Raw genomic sequence first — 13,431 nt, forward strand, 5'->3', positions numbered from 1 at the left:
AAGACGGCTACTTCTGTTAGCAATTACAGCAGTTTGCAAGGAAGAAAGACTTCCTTCTCACAATTCTAAGAGAGGAGACAGTCTCAAGATAGAAAATGTCTACAAATAAATACAGTAAACTCCACAAGAGGCCATCAAACTTAACCTAACTGAAGCCAATTATTTTTTCTGTAATTATACATGGGCCTCTTTTTCCCCAAGGGAATCATGGCTCTGTTTGGAATTTCCTGTTAGGAATTTTTTAAAGTAAGGTTTTACTTCTAGCATCTAGAACAAAACAAGACAAGAGCTTATGTATTATCATGAATAATATTTGTTTCTTCCTCAATAATTTATTTATTTCCTGTTGGGTTCAGCTCTGAAACGTCAGAATGTTATGTGGCAAGTTAAGAAGATGATTCAAGCCATACAAATGAGAAGTATGCTTTATTCCTAGTGCCAATGTCTAAAAGAAAGCAAATAATTTAAATCAGTAAAAACTTTTAATTCTAAAGAAGTAGACAGAACTTGAAATCTCTTCATTAGCTCTCTTACTAATAGTAGTTACATTTTTAAAAAAATTGGTATCAGGGATGGTCACTGCTATATCTCCAGTGCCTACAATGATGCCTGGCTCATCCTGTATGTCTGATGAATATCATGTATTATCTAACATAATCTTTATAACAATCCTGTTCATGAAGATTATGGGACATAATGTGTGTTATTCATATGTATAGACTCTGTGAGTGAGCATTATTTTCTCTTAGAAGTGATGATAAATTTTTTTTTAACTTAGTTTACAAAGCGAGTAAGGCAGAGAACAAGATTTGAAGACAGGTCTTTGTTTTTCAAATGTCTCCGCCCTTGGCCAAGCTGCAAAAGTGCCTTAAGTAGGTGATTTTGATTTCTGTTAACTGTCTATGAAAAGTATCATGTTAACTCTGTACTGAAGTAATCTATTTAAAGGCAATTTTTATAATCCTCATGTGTCTTTACTCTTACAGATACAAAGGATAATGTTTCCTTGTATAAGCCATACTTCGAATTATCTCACACTTAATAATTCAACTCGGTTTCCACAGTGAAGTGGCAGGTTCACTGACTATTAAACTTCTCCTATTCACAGGTCCTACACCCCATCCTCCATTCTTTGAGCACCTTATCCTCCCTCCATTCTCTGCTCATTCTTTGAGAAGAGAATGTGGCAGTCCTCTCACAGAATAGTTACCTCTGTTTCTGGGCAGATCCAGAGCTATTTCTGGCTGGAAAACACCCACATAATGAATGCACCATACCTGTTCCCAGGACTGGGCTTGCAAGACCGTGCAGAGGTGGCCTTCCAGTTGCATTATAGTTCAGGTCCTAGGCACAGTGCTTGTACCCCAGTGAGTTTGCTGGTAAAATGATCATTGCCCTGTTCCACCCCTACCTTGTAGACATCCAGCTCTCCACACTGCTGGTCGAAGCGAGTGTAGAGTGCGTTGAGCATGGTGATGACCTGCAGCGGTGAGCACTGGGAGCAGATGGCAGTGAACCCAACGATGTCTGAAAAGAGCATGGTGACATTACTGAACTTCTTGGCTTGCACAACTTGCCCTTGCCACAGCTGCTGAGCAACCTCACAGGGAAATATGGAGCACAGAAGATCTACTGTCTTTTTCTTCTCCTCCTCTAGGGCTTGGTGGGCTTGCTCAAGAGTGGCCTTCAGCTTCCCTAGCCTCTTCTTCAGGCCATCTTGAGCTCGGGCTTGCTCCCCTATCAAGACCACATCCCTCAGTGCATTGTGAATTGGGATGTCTGAGAGGTAGAGCCCTCGTCCTGTAAAATCTTCTAATCTGTCCACACAGGGTGACCCCAAAAACAAGATTGCACTGGATTCAACAATGTAGATCATTTGGCCTTTGAGGTCCATAACCTATGAAGGAAAGGAGAACCAACTGTGGTTTATTCAAGTTTCCAAAATCTTTCTGAGACAAAAGAAGGGGAAGTAGATACAGTAATAATCCCTTTGTGTTCAAACCTGCTGAAGAGGAACAGTTTGCTTTCTTATAGTTCCAATTTGCTATGAGTTCTAAAATGCATGCAGACATTTGAAGAGTATATTGGAGTATACTCTACACATAAATCAAGATTTACAGTGAACAATGCAAAACGCTGTTGCTTCAACGCTCCAGCGTGCTGAGGCTTTTGCCACGATATTCTTGTTAATAGTCTCACTTGGTTAACCTGAAGTTCTATTTTTTGTATAATATGGTACTTATGAAAATGTATTCTTCCTTCCTTTCTTCCTTCTTCCCTCCCTCCCTTTTACTTTTTTCTTCGTTCTATTTTTTTTGTTGTTTCCTTCTCGTTTAGCATGTTTCTCTTCTCTTCCCCACTTCTCCCGTAGTACTTGCTCCATCTGGTAGGTATGGAAATTAAAAAGCCTCCAAAGGTAAGATTTTTATCTGAATTTTTTTTTCAGTCATGAGTAGCTCCCCAGAACTACCTTTTGGAAGTCATTATTTTTCCAGAGACTTCAGCATGAGGTATCTGAATCTTATAGGAGAAGCTACTTCCCCATTTCAACTTTGCCTCCAGCACATAAGGCACCCTGCCCTCCACCACACAAATAAAAGAGCAAACCATACAGTAGAAAGGACTGTACCAAGGAGGATGTGAGAGACAGGGGGCTTCAAGTGATCATCCTGAACCACAAGAAGGTTTACTTGCGTACGTGTGGACAAAGATGTGCATGTGTGTTCTTGCAGCAAAAAGCCAAAAGCAACCCAAATATCCTTCAATAGGATACTAGTTAAATAAAGTAGAGCTTGGGAGACCAAGGTGAACGGATCACCTGAGGTCAGGAGTTCAAGACCAGCCTGACCAACATGGCAAAACTCTATCTGTTAAAAAATACAAAAATTAGCTGGGTGTGGTGGTGCATGCCTGTAATCCCAGCTACTCAGGAGGCTGAGGCAGGGAGAATTGCTTGAACCTTGGAGTTGGAGGTGGCAGTGAGCTGAGAACACGCCACTGCACTCCAGCCTGGGCGACAGAGCAAGACCCCATCTAAATAAATGAATAAATAAATAAAGTAGAACACAACCATATAATGGGATACCACTAAGACTCCAAGAAAGCCAAATAGACCTATATCTAATGACATGGGAGGATGCACAAAATATATTGTTTCATGATAAAAGAAGTTGTAAAATAGCATTTTTTTTGTTTTAAACAAAAATGTGTATAATTAGTTTTTCATTTTTTTGCTACAATAAACACCTTTCAATATTACTCATTTTTAAACATCTCAATATATTATTTTATGATAGAAAACAATAATAAAGCTATTTTCCTTTTGGGGAAAAAATAGTGCTTCTGCTAAAGTTATACATGTGTGAAATCTCTCTTAGCTTTGCTTGTATCATCAACGATGAGTTAGCAAACTTTCTTTCCTGAGACTAAATAATTACCGAAGTTCTCTACCATGAGATGACATATTTTAACCTCCACATTTGGTAACAAATAATCAAATAAATTATTTTTTATGTCTATTAAATGTTGATTAAAAATCCATTTAGTTGCCTCCTACAAGAAACAAGTGACTTTTGTTTGTTGTAAAACAACACCTCTTATTATTCAACCTAAGTCAGCTAGATAATTGAAAACATATTTTTATATAAACATTTATCAAATTTCATTATAAAACATTCCAAAAAGATATTAAAAGGCAGACTGCATTCAATAAATATTTTTGGAGTAATGAATCGAGTAAGCAAACAAATGCAGAAAGAATTTTGTTTAAGTTTATTACAGCTTTGCAATTCTTTTACCATTGTTTTAAATATGTTTTATCAAAACATTTGAAGTGATGCATATATTTTTACGCTTTCGTTTCTTGCTCTTAAATATGAAATAGCTTTCTTATTCAAGATAATATTACATTTTCCTTACCCTTGAAGATTTCTTCACAGAGTTGTCCCATCTCCTCACCCGTACAACAAACTGCATATTCAACATAGTCATGATCCCGCTAAATGTCTGGTTGATTTTTGGAGTCAGAATTTCAAAGTATTCTTCAAAATTAGGCTTTCCTTGAAAGTCTCTCCTGTTCATCAGCCTTCTGATGCCATTGCCAAATTGCAGAATTGTCATATCTTTGTCAAACATGAAATGGAATGGAAATGTCTTGCAGAAGAGCGATGTGGGAATCACCAGCGAGGACTGGGGTTTGCTGGGGGACAGGGATGGCCTGGTGCTTTTCACGTGAACGGAGTACAACAAATAGGGCTGATTCACAAACTCGCTGCAATCGTTATGGAAGCAGGGAGGCATTAACGACACTTCCACTTCGGTTTCATATAATACGTGAGCAGCTGCCTTTATGATGCCAGGAAGAATCAGGGAGGTGGTTCTCTTAGGGAAGAAGTAGTAAACATGTAGAAAATCATCCTCCTTATCCAGGCATAGAATGGAGGCGTCCTCAAGTCTGCCCCTTTTTCCTGCTTCATGGCAATGGCTGCTCTGTTTCAGAAGGGTACTGAAGCTGTTTAAAAAATCTTTAAGAGTGCCTCCAACCACCCCGAGGATGTTTTCATCTTCCTCGTAACATATTTTAAAAAGCTCTTCACCAAGAGATTCTTTGATAACTTCCACTGGAACTCCTGAAATCACATAATACATGTTCTGCCATATCAAATACGCCACCTTGGTAAAGCTGTGCCATTATTCCTATTTTCAACTTGTGCTATTTGCTGATTAAAATGAAACCCCTATATCCAAATTATCTACCTAGGTTAGCTTCTAAAATTCTAGTAACTGAAGAAATATCCCAAATTAATTCATTAAAAAAGAATGACCACTTGAATATAATACACAACTTTTTATCTCTCTGAAACCTAACTATAAAAGATCAATTTGAATTCCAGTATTAAGTACATTTTGGCAAAATTCCTCCAATCTTTCTGTTAAAAACAAAAGCAATTCATCCTCATGAAGAGGGTCTTCCTCTCTGAGGGTTTCCAGCAGCGAAAGGGTCAGACACTGAAGTTAATTTAAAATCACTGGTCATGAAACTCAATTTTGTCTAGAAATGATTACAAAGCATTTTTTTTCCTGAGTAAAATAGCATTCTTGTTTTTTAGTGTTAGCAGAAAGAGTATCTGCTTGGAATATGTAATTTACTTTCTATTGCATTTTCACGAGTGCTATGAAGTTAGAAGTAAGCCTCTGTATGTCTGTGTCTTTTTACAATGTTAGGCTTTTATTAATATTACTTTTTATCATAAAAGCCATGAGATATATGAAGTTATTAAGGAGGCATTTTTTTTTTTTTTTTTTGGAGACAGAGTCTTGCTGTGTTGCCCAGGCTGGAGTGCAGTGATGCAATCTCAGCTCACTGCAACCTCCGCCTCCCAGGTTTAGGTGATTCTTATGCCTCAGCTTCCAGAGTAGCTGAGACTACAGATGCACACGACCATGCCTGGCTAATTTTTGTATTTTTAGTAGAGATGGGTTTTTGCCGTGTTGGCCAGATTGGTCTCGAACTCCTGACCTCGGGTGATCTGCCCACCTCAGCCTCCTAAATTGTGGGGATTGCAGGCGTCAACCACCACGCCTTGCCAAGTGGCAATTTTTTTGGGACTTTTTGTTTACTCATTTCTTAGAGCTACAGGCACACAGGCTCAAGTCACTCCACAAGTCAGTATTTTAAGTGATACATAATAGTATGCTTAATTAACATAGAAAATAGAAATGTTATAGGTTAAATATTTTGTAACAAAGTAACATTTACCATCCAAAGGAAAAAGAGATAGGAGAAAGAATTAACAAACGAGGGTGGGTATAGTGAAGAAGACAAAAGGAGTCTTGGTTTCAGTCAGGCCATCTGTTGGTCTTATAAGAAAGACTCTGAGGTGGCAGAGCCCTTGGTGGCAGATGTCAAATTTTTATCATGAGTTAATGTAAGAAGGTGTCAGTTAGGACGACCGTTTTGAGTTGTTGAAGGTTTAATTTTTTATAGTTGCAGAGTCCTCTGGTGAGAACTGATAGTGAAAAAGTGTTTTTATCTGGTTGCATGTAGTTTTCACTATTTAAAATTTGCTTATTAAATAAAACATGTTATTTTTGTTGGCAAAATGCCCTAGGAAATACAAAATGGAGTCTTTTTTAAAGATAAGAGTTAGTTATGTCAAGGGTGCTCTGTACGATCTTCCCTTTCTATAATCTCCTTTAATCTTTACACTCTTTGAGTACCACATTTTTTCTTATCTGTAATGTGGGAAAAAGAATAGTGCCCTCTTCATAGCACTGTTGTGAAGTGTGGGGCTTATGTTCAGAATAGGAGGGACTCGATATAAGTTAGTCATTATTATTATTATCAATATCATACTTTTAGAAAGATGCAACCTCATGGTTCATATACTGAAACTTTGGAAAGGACAGCAAGACAAAGTCACACATCAAATTTTTCTCTCAAACTAATGATTAATGTGAGAACACTGTTAACTTTTTTCCCGTGACTGCTCCTAACCTTTAAAAGCATTCTTTATTTTACTTTGTTGAGTAGAATTTTTCATGCATAAATGAAGAACATGTAGTTAGATTCAAGATCAAAGCCTGTGAATGTTTGTGAGTTAGCTTCCCATCTAGCCTTATCTACTCTTCAGCAAGTAAACATAAACAGAGAAAATGTTTTAGGTCAAACAAAAACATATAGTATCAAAAATTGTTATTCTTTACATTAACAGAATACATAATATTGAACACTTCATACTGGGAGTCACCAACAAATAAATATGAATATTTCTAGAGAAAATGTGAGTTCTACAGGTATATGGCATACTTTCTAATTATATAAACAATTCTATTACCTGCTGCAACTGCTTGCTCTGCAATTATTTTTTCAAAGTCTTCTCTTTCCAAAGATTTCCTGGAAATATTTCAATATTTTAAGTTATAAACTCATAAATACATGCTAAAAGTTCAGATTATAATATACAAAAATAATGATAGAAAATAGTTTAAATTGGGCCGGGCACGGTGGCTCATGCTTGTAATCCCAGCACTTTGGGAGGCCGAGTTGGGTGGATCACAAGGTCTGGAGTTCAAGACCAGCCTGGCCAACATGGTGAAACCCCATCTCTGCTGAAAATACAAAAATTAGCTGGGCATGGTGGCGTGTGCCTGTAATCCCAGTTACTCGGGAGGCTGAGGCAGGAGAATTGCTTGAACCGGGACCCAGGAGGGAGAGGTAGCAGTGAGCCGAGATCAGCCAGCCACTGCACTCCAGCCTGGGCAACACAGAGAGACTGTCTCCAAAAAAAAAAAAAAAGAAAGAAAATAGTTTAAATTCCCTTGTCTGTAGAAGCAAATATTGACTATCAATTTTTTTTTAAAATTTATTTATTATTATTATACTTTAAGTTGTAGGGTACATGTGCATAACGTGCAGGTTTGTTACATATGTATACTTGTGCCATGTTGGTGTGCTGCACCCATCAACTCGTCATTTACATCAGGTATAACTCCCAATGCAATCCCTCCCCCCTCCCCCCTCCCCATGATAGGCCCCGGTGTGTGATGTTCCCCTTCCTGAGTCCAAGTGATCTCATTGTTCAGTTCCCACCTGAATGAGAACATGTGGTGTTTGGTTTTCTGTTCTTGTGATAGTTTGCTAAGAATGATGGTTTCCAGCTGCATCCATGTCCCTACAAAGGACACAAACTCATCCTTTTTTATGGCTGCATAGTATTCCATGGTGTATATGTACAGGAAAGCAGCAATGACATGTACTATCCAGAACAATGTTGGAAAAACCCCAAAATATATATGATAGAATGTTTTGTTATTCTTCATCATAAGGAATATTTATCTTTTAAGTGAACTTTACATACACTAATACAGACAGTCTCAGACTTAGCTTTTTTTTTTTTTTTTTAAACACCTTTATATAGGTGCAAAAGCTGTAAGTATTCAGTGGAAATTGTACTTCAAAGTTTGAATTTTGATTTTTTCCCATGCTACAGGTATGGAGTACAATGCTCTCGTGTGATGCTGGGCAGTGGCGGTGAACCCAGCTCTCATGTGGCCATGAAATTTTGAGGGTAAACAACCGGTACTCTACAGTGCACTGTGTTACCACATGATTTTGCCCAACTGCATGCTACTTTAAGTTGCTGAGCACGTGTAAGGTAGGCAAGGCTAAGCTATTCAGTAGGTTAAGCATGTTAAATGCATTTTCGACTTAGGGTGTTTTCAAGTTATGATGGGTTTATCTGTATGTAACTCCACTGTAAGTCAAGGAGCCTCTATACTAAAGAGAACCTTCCCTGGCTAGCAACCTCAAATGTGAAGTGGCCAAGAAGAGGATGGTAATTCTGATAACCAAGAAAAACCTACATACAGATAGAATTCACTTTTAAGTAACATTATATGTTTTCCTAAAGCAAATATATAGAATCTTTTGCTTCTTAGTTTAAGGCTCTATTTTTCTCTCAGATATCATTATATTAAACTTTTATCCTTGATTTTGTGTAAAAAAATTATTAATGAAAGAAACCTATTCTTCATTCAATTATTGCACTCATTGTACAGCATAGAAATTGAGACTATAATAGCATACTTTTTTACTGATAAGAGTTTTTTGCAGTTTTAACTGCACAACTTGTTGATTCATATTTGCCTAATTGTTTGTGATGATTTCTGATAGTGATGAGTGATTATGATAAAATTTGTGATCGAAACTTGTTAGTTCAAACAGCACATTGTGCAATTCAAACTACGATTCCTACCCTCACCTTCAAAAAATACAAGTGGGTATAAGAATTGCACATGCACCGGCCCAGCGTGGTGGCTCTTCCCAAGCCTAATCCCAGCATCTTTGGGAGGCCGAGACGGGCTTGATCATGAGGTCAGGAGATCGAGACTATCCTGGCACACATGGTGAAACTCCTGTCTCTATTTAAAAATACAAAAACTAGCCGGGCGGTGTATGGCCTGTAGTCCCAGCTACTTGGGGAGGCTGAGGTGAGAATGAAGTGAACTCCGGAGGCAGAGCCTGCAGTGAGCTGAGATCCGCCACTGTACTCCAGACTGGGTGATAGGAGGGAGACTCATTCTCAAAAAAAAATTGCACATGCACCAGCAAACACCTGTGTGCCTCATACAACTACACACCCCCCAGTATGAGTTCCTACATATAATGATGTGATCAAAAGACCCCAGAAAAAGAAACTAAGCAAGAACTCTCTGGGCAACCAATCCTGAGGGACCAGATGGCTGTACTAAAACTCATTCACTGAAGAAAAAAAAAAAAAAAGAGGAGGGGGGCAGCTCTCGTACTTCATTCAAGGACAGTTCATTGGTTGATATATTGGACTTATTGTTTGTCAATTCATAGAAGAGAATAAGCAGCACAAAAAAGTGTTAAGGGGTGTTCAGCAGTTGGCAAACTGACAGCAATAAAAGCGGCAGTGGCTTACCAACAAGAAAGTGAAGTAAAAAAGCATAAACAAGAGGATACCCCAAAACTAAAAAAAGCACAGAGGAGCCACTTAACATATCAGCAGGCAGGCTTCTGAGCAAAAATCTTCTTTCAACAACTGAATAGTTCTCATCAAGACACTTTAAAAGTATAATCAGATTTCTTTTTTTTTTTTTAAGGAAATCAGAGAAGTGGTAAACAAAAATTTCAAAATTTCAAAAAAATAATTATTGTTTACTTAAGTTTTGAGATTATTTTAAGAGATATACTGCTGGAAACACATCACAACTGAATATTGCAAGAAGCTGTAGGAACAATTCAGAACACAAAGCCCTGAGAATAAATTTTGAGTAAACTGGCTGCCAAGGACTTAAGCAGACAGACACAGTAGCACAGTGAGAGACTTGAGGCTATCTTATCAGCTTGACTGGGAATTAAGGTCAGAGGCATTCTGGAATGCTTTTCATATTACTCGTGTAAACAAAGCTTCTGTCAGACACATAGATTCACACTCTCTCCTTCTGGACCTGTCCATGACCCCTTCTTGGCTTGGTCCTGCTGCCTGCAGTCTGGGACCAGCTAGTCAGCAAGGAGAATTAGGCACATATGATCCACAGAGCAGATGATCACTCATGAGTAGGAGACAGATGAATGAATTGTTAAAACATTCCTGACAATAGTATTGTTTTGTAAAACTTCAATGTTCAGTTCTGCAAATTTGAACACCAGTATTTATTCGATTATTTATAAACTAAACCATCCTTGAAATTTCAGGGAATCAAAAACAGGGCCTATTACTTTTTGTTGTTGTTGTTTGTTTGTTTTTTTTGAGACGGAGTCTCGCTCTATCGTCCAGGCTGGAGTGTAGTGGCGCAATCTCGGCTCACAGCAACCTCTGTCTCCCGGGTTCCGGCGATTCTCCTGCCTCAGTCTCCCAAATAGCTGGGATTACATGCATCTGCCACCATGCCTGGCTAATTTTTGTGTTTTTAGTAGAGACAGGGTTTTGCCATGTTGGCCAGTCTGGTCTCGAACTCCTGACTGCAGGTGATCCGTCCACCTTGACCTCCCAAAGGGCCGGGATTACAGGTGTGAGCCACTGTGCCTGGCCCCTATTACATTTTCTCTCAGTAGTAAATGTGCTAAATTGTGTTTGATTCACTAAATAAATCAGATTTTAAAAATGTAACTTTAGTGATGAGGTGCAGAAGCGCATGCCTGTAATCCTAGCAGTTTTGGAGGCCAGCGTGGGTGAATGTTTGAGCTCATGAGTTTGAGACCAGTCTGAGCAACATGGTGAAATCTTGTCTCTACAAAAAAAAAAAAAAAAAAAAAAATTGGCTGGGCATGGTGGCACATGCCTGTAGTCCCAGCTACTCGAGAGGTTGATGTGGGAAAATGGCTTGAGCCAGGGAGGCAGAGGTTGTAGTGAGCCAAGATCATACTACTGCCCTCTAGCCTGGGCGAAAGAGCAAGACCCTGTCTCAAAAAAATAAAAATAAAATTTTAAAAAGTAACTTTAGGCCCCTGCCCATAATCTCAGCTTTTTGGGAGGCTGAGGTAGAAGCATGGCTTGAGCCCAGGATTTCTGGGCAGCAGTGAGCTATGATCACACCACTGCATTCAGCCTGGATGACAGAGTGAGACCCTGTTTCTAAAAAAAAAAAAAAAAAAAAAAAAGTAACTTTATATTAAACCTCTTCAGAAACCCTTTAAAAGAATACTAGAAAAAAAGTATAAATCAAACTAGTGTTCTGCAGTGCAACCAAACTAGTTAGGAGAATACAGAAACACTTCCCTAAGAATTAATAAACAGCTGCTACCCCCAGAACCCTGAGTCTCCTTCCTCTTAAGCCCTTGATCCTTCTACCTCCTCCTGATGCAGATACTAAAGTGTTAACATGTTGTTGAGGTATCTATCGGGGATGGGGTATCTGCTGGGACCCTGCTCAAAACTTTGGCAGCATCCTTCAAGCAAGAAGATTGTTTGGGATCCATGACTTACCTGTTGTTAAATATTTTAGAAGTTACTAATTAGTATGAAAGAATTGGCCTTGCAGGAGCTTGTTAAAGCAGCAGTATATAACCACATGCTTAAAATAATGGGCTCTGAAAAACCCGGGCTTGAACCCCAGCTCTGTCTTTTCCTTAACCAGCTATAAAATTCTAAACACTTCATATAAACTTCAGTTTAATCATTTATCAAATGTGAAAAATAGATGCACTTAATTTCAAATTAGTATCAGCGAAAGCGCTAAGTCCAGTTTCTGACATATTACAATGATTCAATAAAGGGTTGACACATTCAGTAAGTGCTGACCTTTAGCAGCAGTATTAGTCATTGAAACAAGAGGTTCATATAACTAAAGTGGTTTGACTTACCTGCTTTCTTTTATTTTGTGCTTTGCCAATGTTCTCTGAAGTGCAAGGTTCAGCCGTTCAAACTGAAAGTTCAAAAGAAATATTTTAAACATTCCCTTAAATAATAATTTGTTTGAAATTATATATTTACAAATGCATCCTGAAGATTTATTTTAGAGAAGCAAAAACATTATACAATTGCTTGAATGATAAATGTTGTGAATTTTCACTTTGGAAACGGGAACTGATTTTCTATGTGTTTTTCAAACTGGAGAAGAAGCAATGTACTGAGACTAATCTGAGACTGGATATGTGTTATGGACCACAGGTTTAGCATTTGGTGGTGGTCTCACTGACAGCCACGGAATAGTTGAGCTGATCGTGAATCCAAACAGAAGATTTCAGTTTGGCAGTGTTAGGTCTTCTGCAATATAGGATTCCATGGGTATCACTTCCTCTGAGTCAGGAAATCCCTCTGGATGGGCAACCAATACTTCAGTCTCAGCAAGGACCAAGCCAAGCAAATTTCTGTTCCCTTTACGAACTCCACACTCAGCTGCCCCAGTGACTCTCTGCCCTTAACTACACATTCATATCATCTTGTCTAGCGAACTCTGGAGTTATCTCTGTCTCTTCCTTTTTTGATCTCTTAAATCTGATCTGTCACCAAAGTTAGTTGATCATTTATTTGAAATAAGCTTTGGGTTTACCTTGGCTTATACTGATTTCCTTTCTTTGAACCAATAATCCTCATCAAATACTTACGGTTTTATTTTCTTTTATTGATTTCTGAGAACTTCATGAGTTTTCCTATTTTGCAAGACATTTGTATGTAAGCTTTTATATTTAATAAATACATGTTGAGTAGCTATTAATTTCTCTTAACAGCTGATTGTCTCTAATAAATAAGTGGAAAACAGAGCAATGATAAGCAGTGGTGTCCATTTTTATGCATTCCATGTAAAAATCATATGTGTTTATGTATGTACCTCTCTCTATATATATGTGTATATGTATAGATATATATAAAACCATATATTATATATATAGAACCATTGATTCTTTCTATAGTTTCCCCAGAGGAAAGTGAAACATTTTTTGCTGTTCCAAGCTGAGAAATTCCTTTTTCCTTAAGAACTATTTATATCTCTTGTAGAGTTTCCACCAGTCAAGTGGGGTACTGGAGTAAACCAAAATAGAGCAAGGTTCTGTTTTAATGAAATGAGTTACGAAAAGGGCTTTTAGTTTTAAATATACACTAAAGCTTAGAAAGAAAATTTTAAAATGTATTGAAAGAAAGCACAATTGCTGAAAAAAAATTAAAGAGAATTTAAATTTACAATGTGGAACAATTTTTCAGACTGTTCAGATACAGAGAGAAAGTATAACATCTGCCACAGGATGAAAGAAAAGCTGGTGGAAGACACACCCAGAGGGCACATTCTGAGCAGGGCCTGGTGATCTATGTAAAGGCAAAGAGCAGTTGAGAAACATGTTCAAGAAAGAAACTATGGGCGTATTTCCCAGACATCTTTCTCATCAAGGAAAAAGGAAGGTAACATTAAATTAGTGATGCTGTATGTGAAGTAAATCAGCCAGGGTGCTTGAAATGTTTAAATATC

The 13,431-nt window shown here is 38.0% G+C and overlaps 1 protein-coding gene across 11 annotated transcripts in view; it reads right to left on the minus strand.

Annotated features, from left to right (window-relative positions):
- The window catches only part of GUCY1A1 (guanylate cyclase 1 soluble subunit alpha 1), a 69,141-nt gene that overhangs the window by 18,749 nt on the left and 36,961 nt on the right, over positions 1 to 13,431 (minus strand). For all 11 annotated transcript variants that reach the window (XM_031664199.1, XM_031664209.1, XM_031664203.1 and 8 more), the window contains 4 exons: positions 11,831 to 11,892; positions 6,837 to 6,895; positions 3,919 to 4,628; positions 1,412 to 1,897 (listed from right to left, as the gene is read on the minus strand). In XM_031664199.1, coding sequence (XP_031520059.1) covers positions 1,412 to 1,897; positions 3,919 to 4,628; positions 6,837 to 6,895; positions 11,831 to 11,892 — 1,317 coding nt within the window. The remainder of the gene's footprint in view (positions 1 to 1,411; positions 1,898 to 3,918; positions 4,629 to 6,836; positions 6,896 to 11,830; positions 11,893 to 13,431) is intronic.

Source organism: Papio anubis, chromosome 3, assembly GCF_008728515.1.
Source record: "Papio anubis isolate 15944 chromosome 3, Panubis1.0, whole genome shotgun sequence".
NCBI lineage: Eukaryota > Metazoa > Chordata > Mammalia > Primates > Cercopithecidae > Papio > Papio anubis.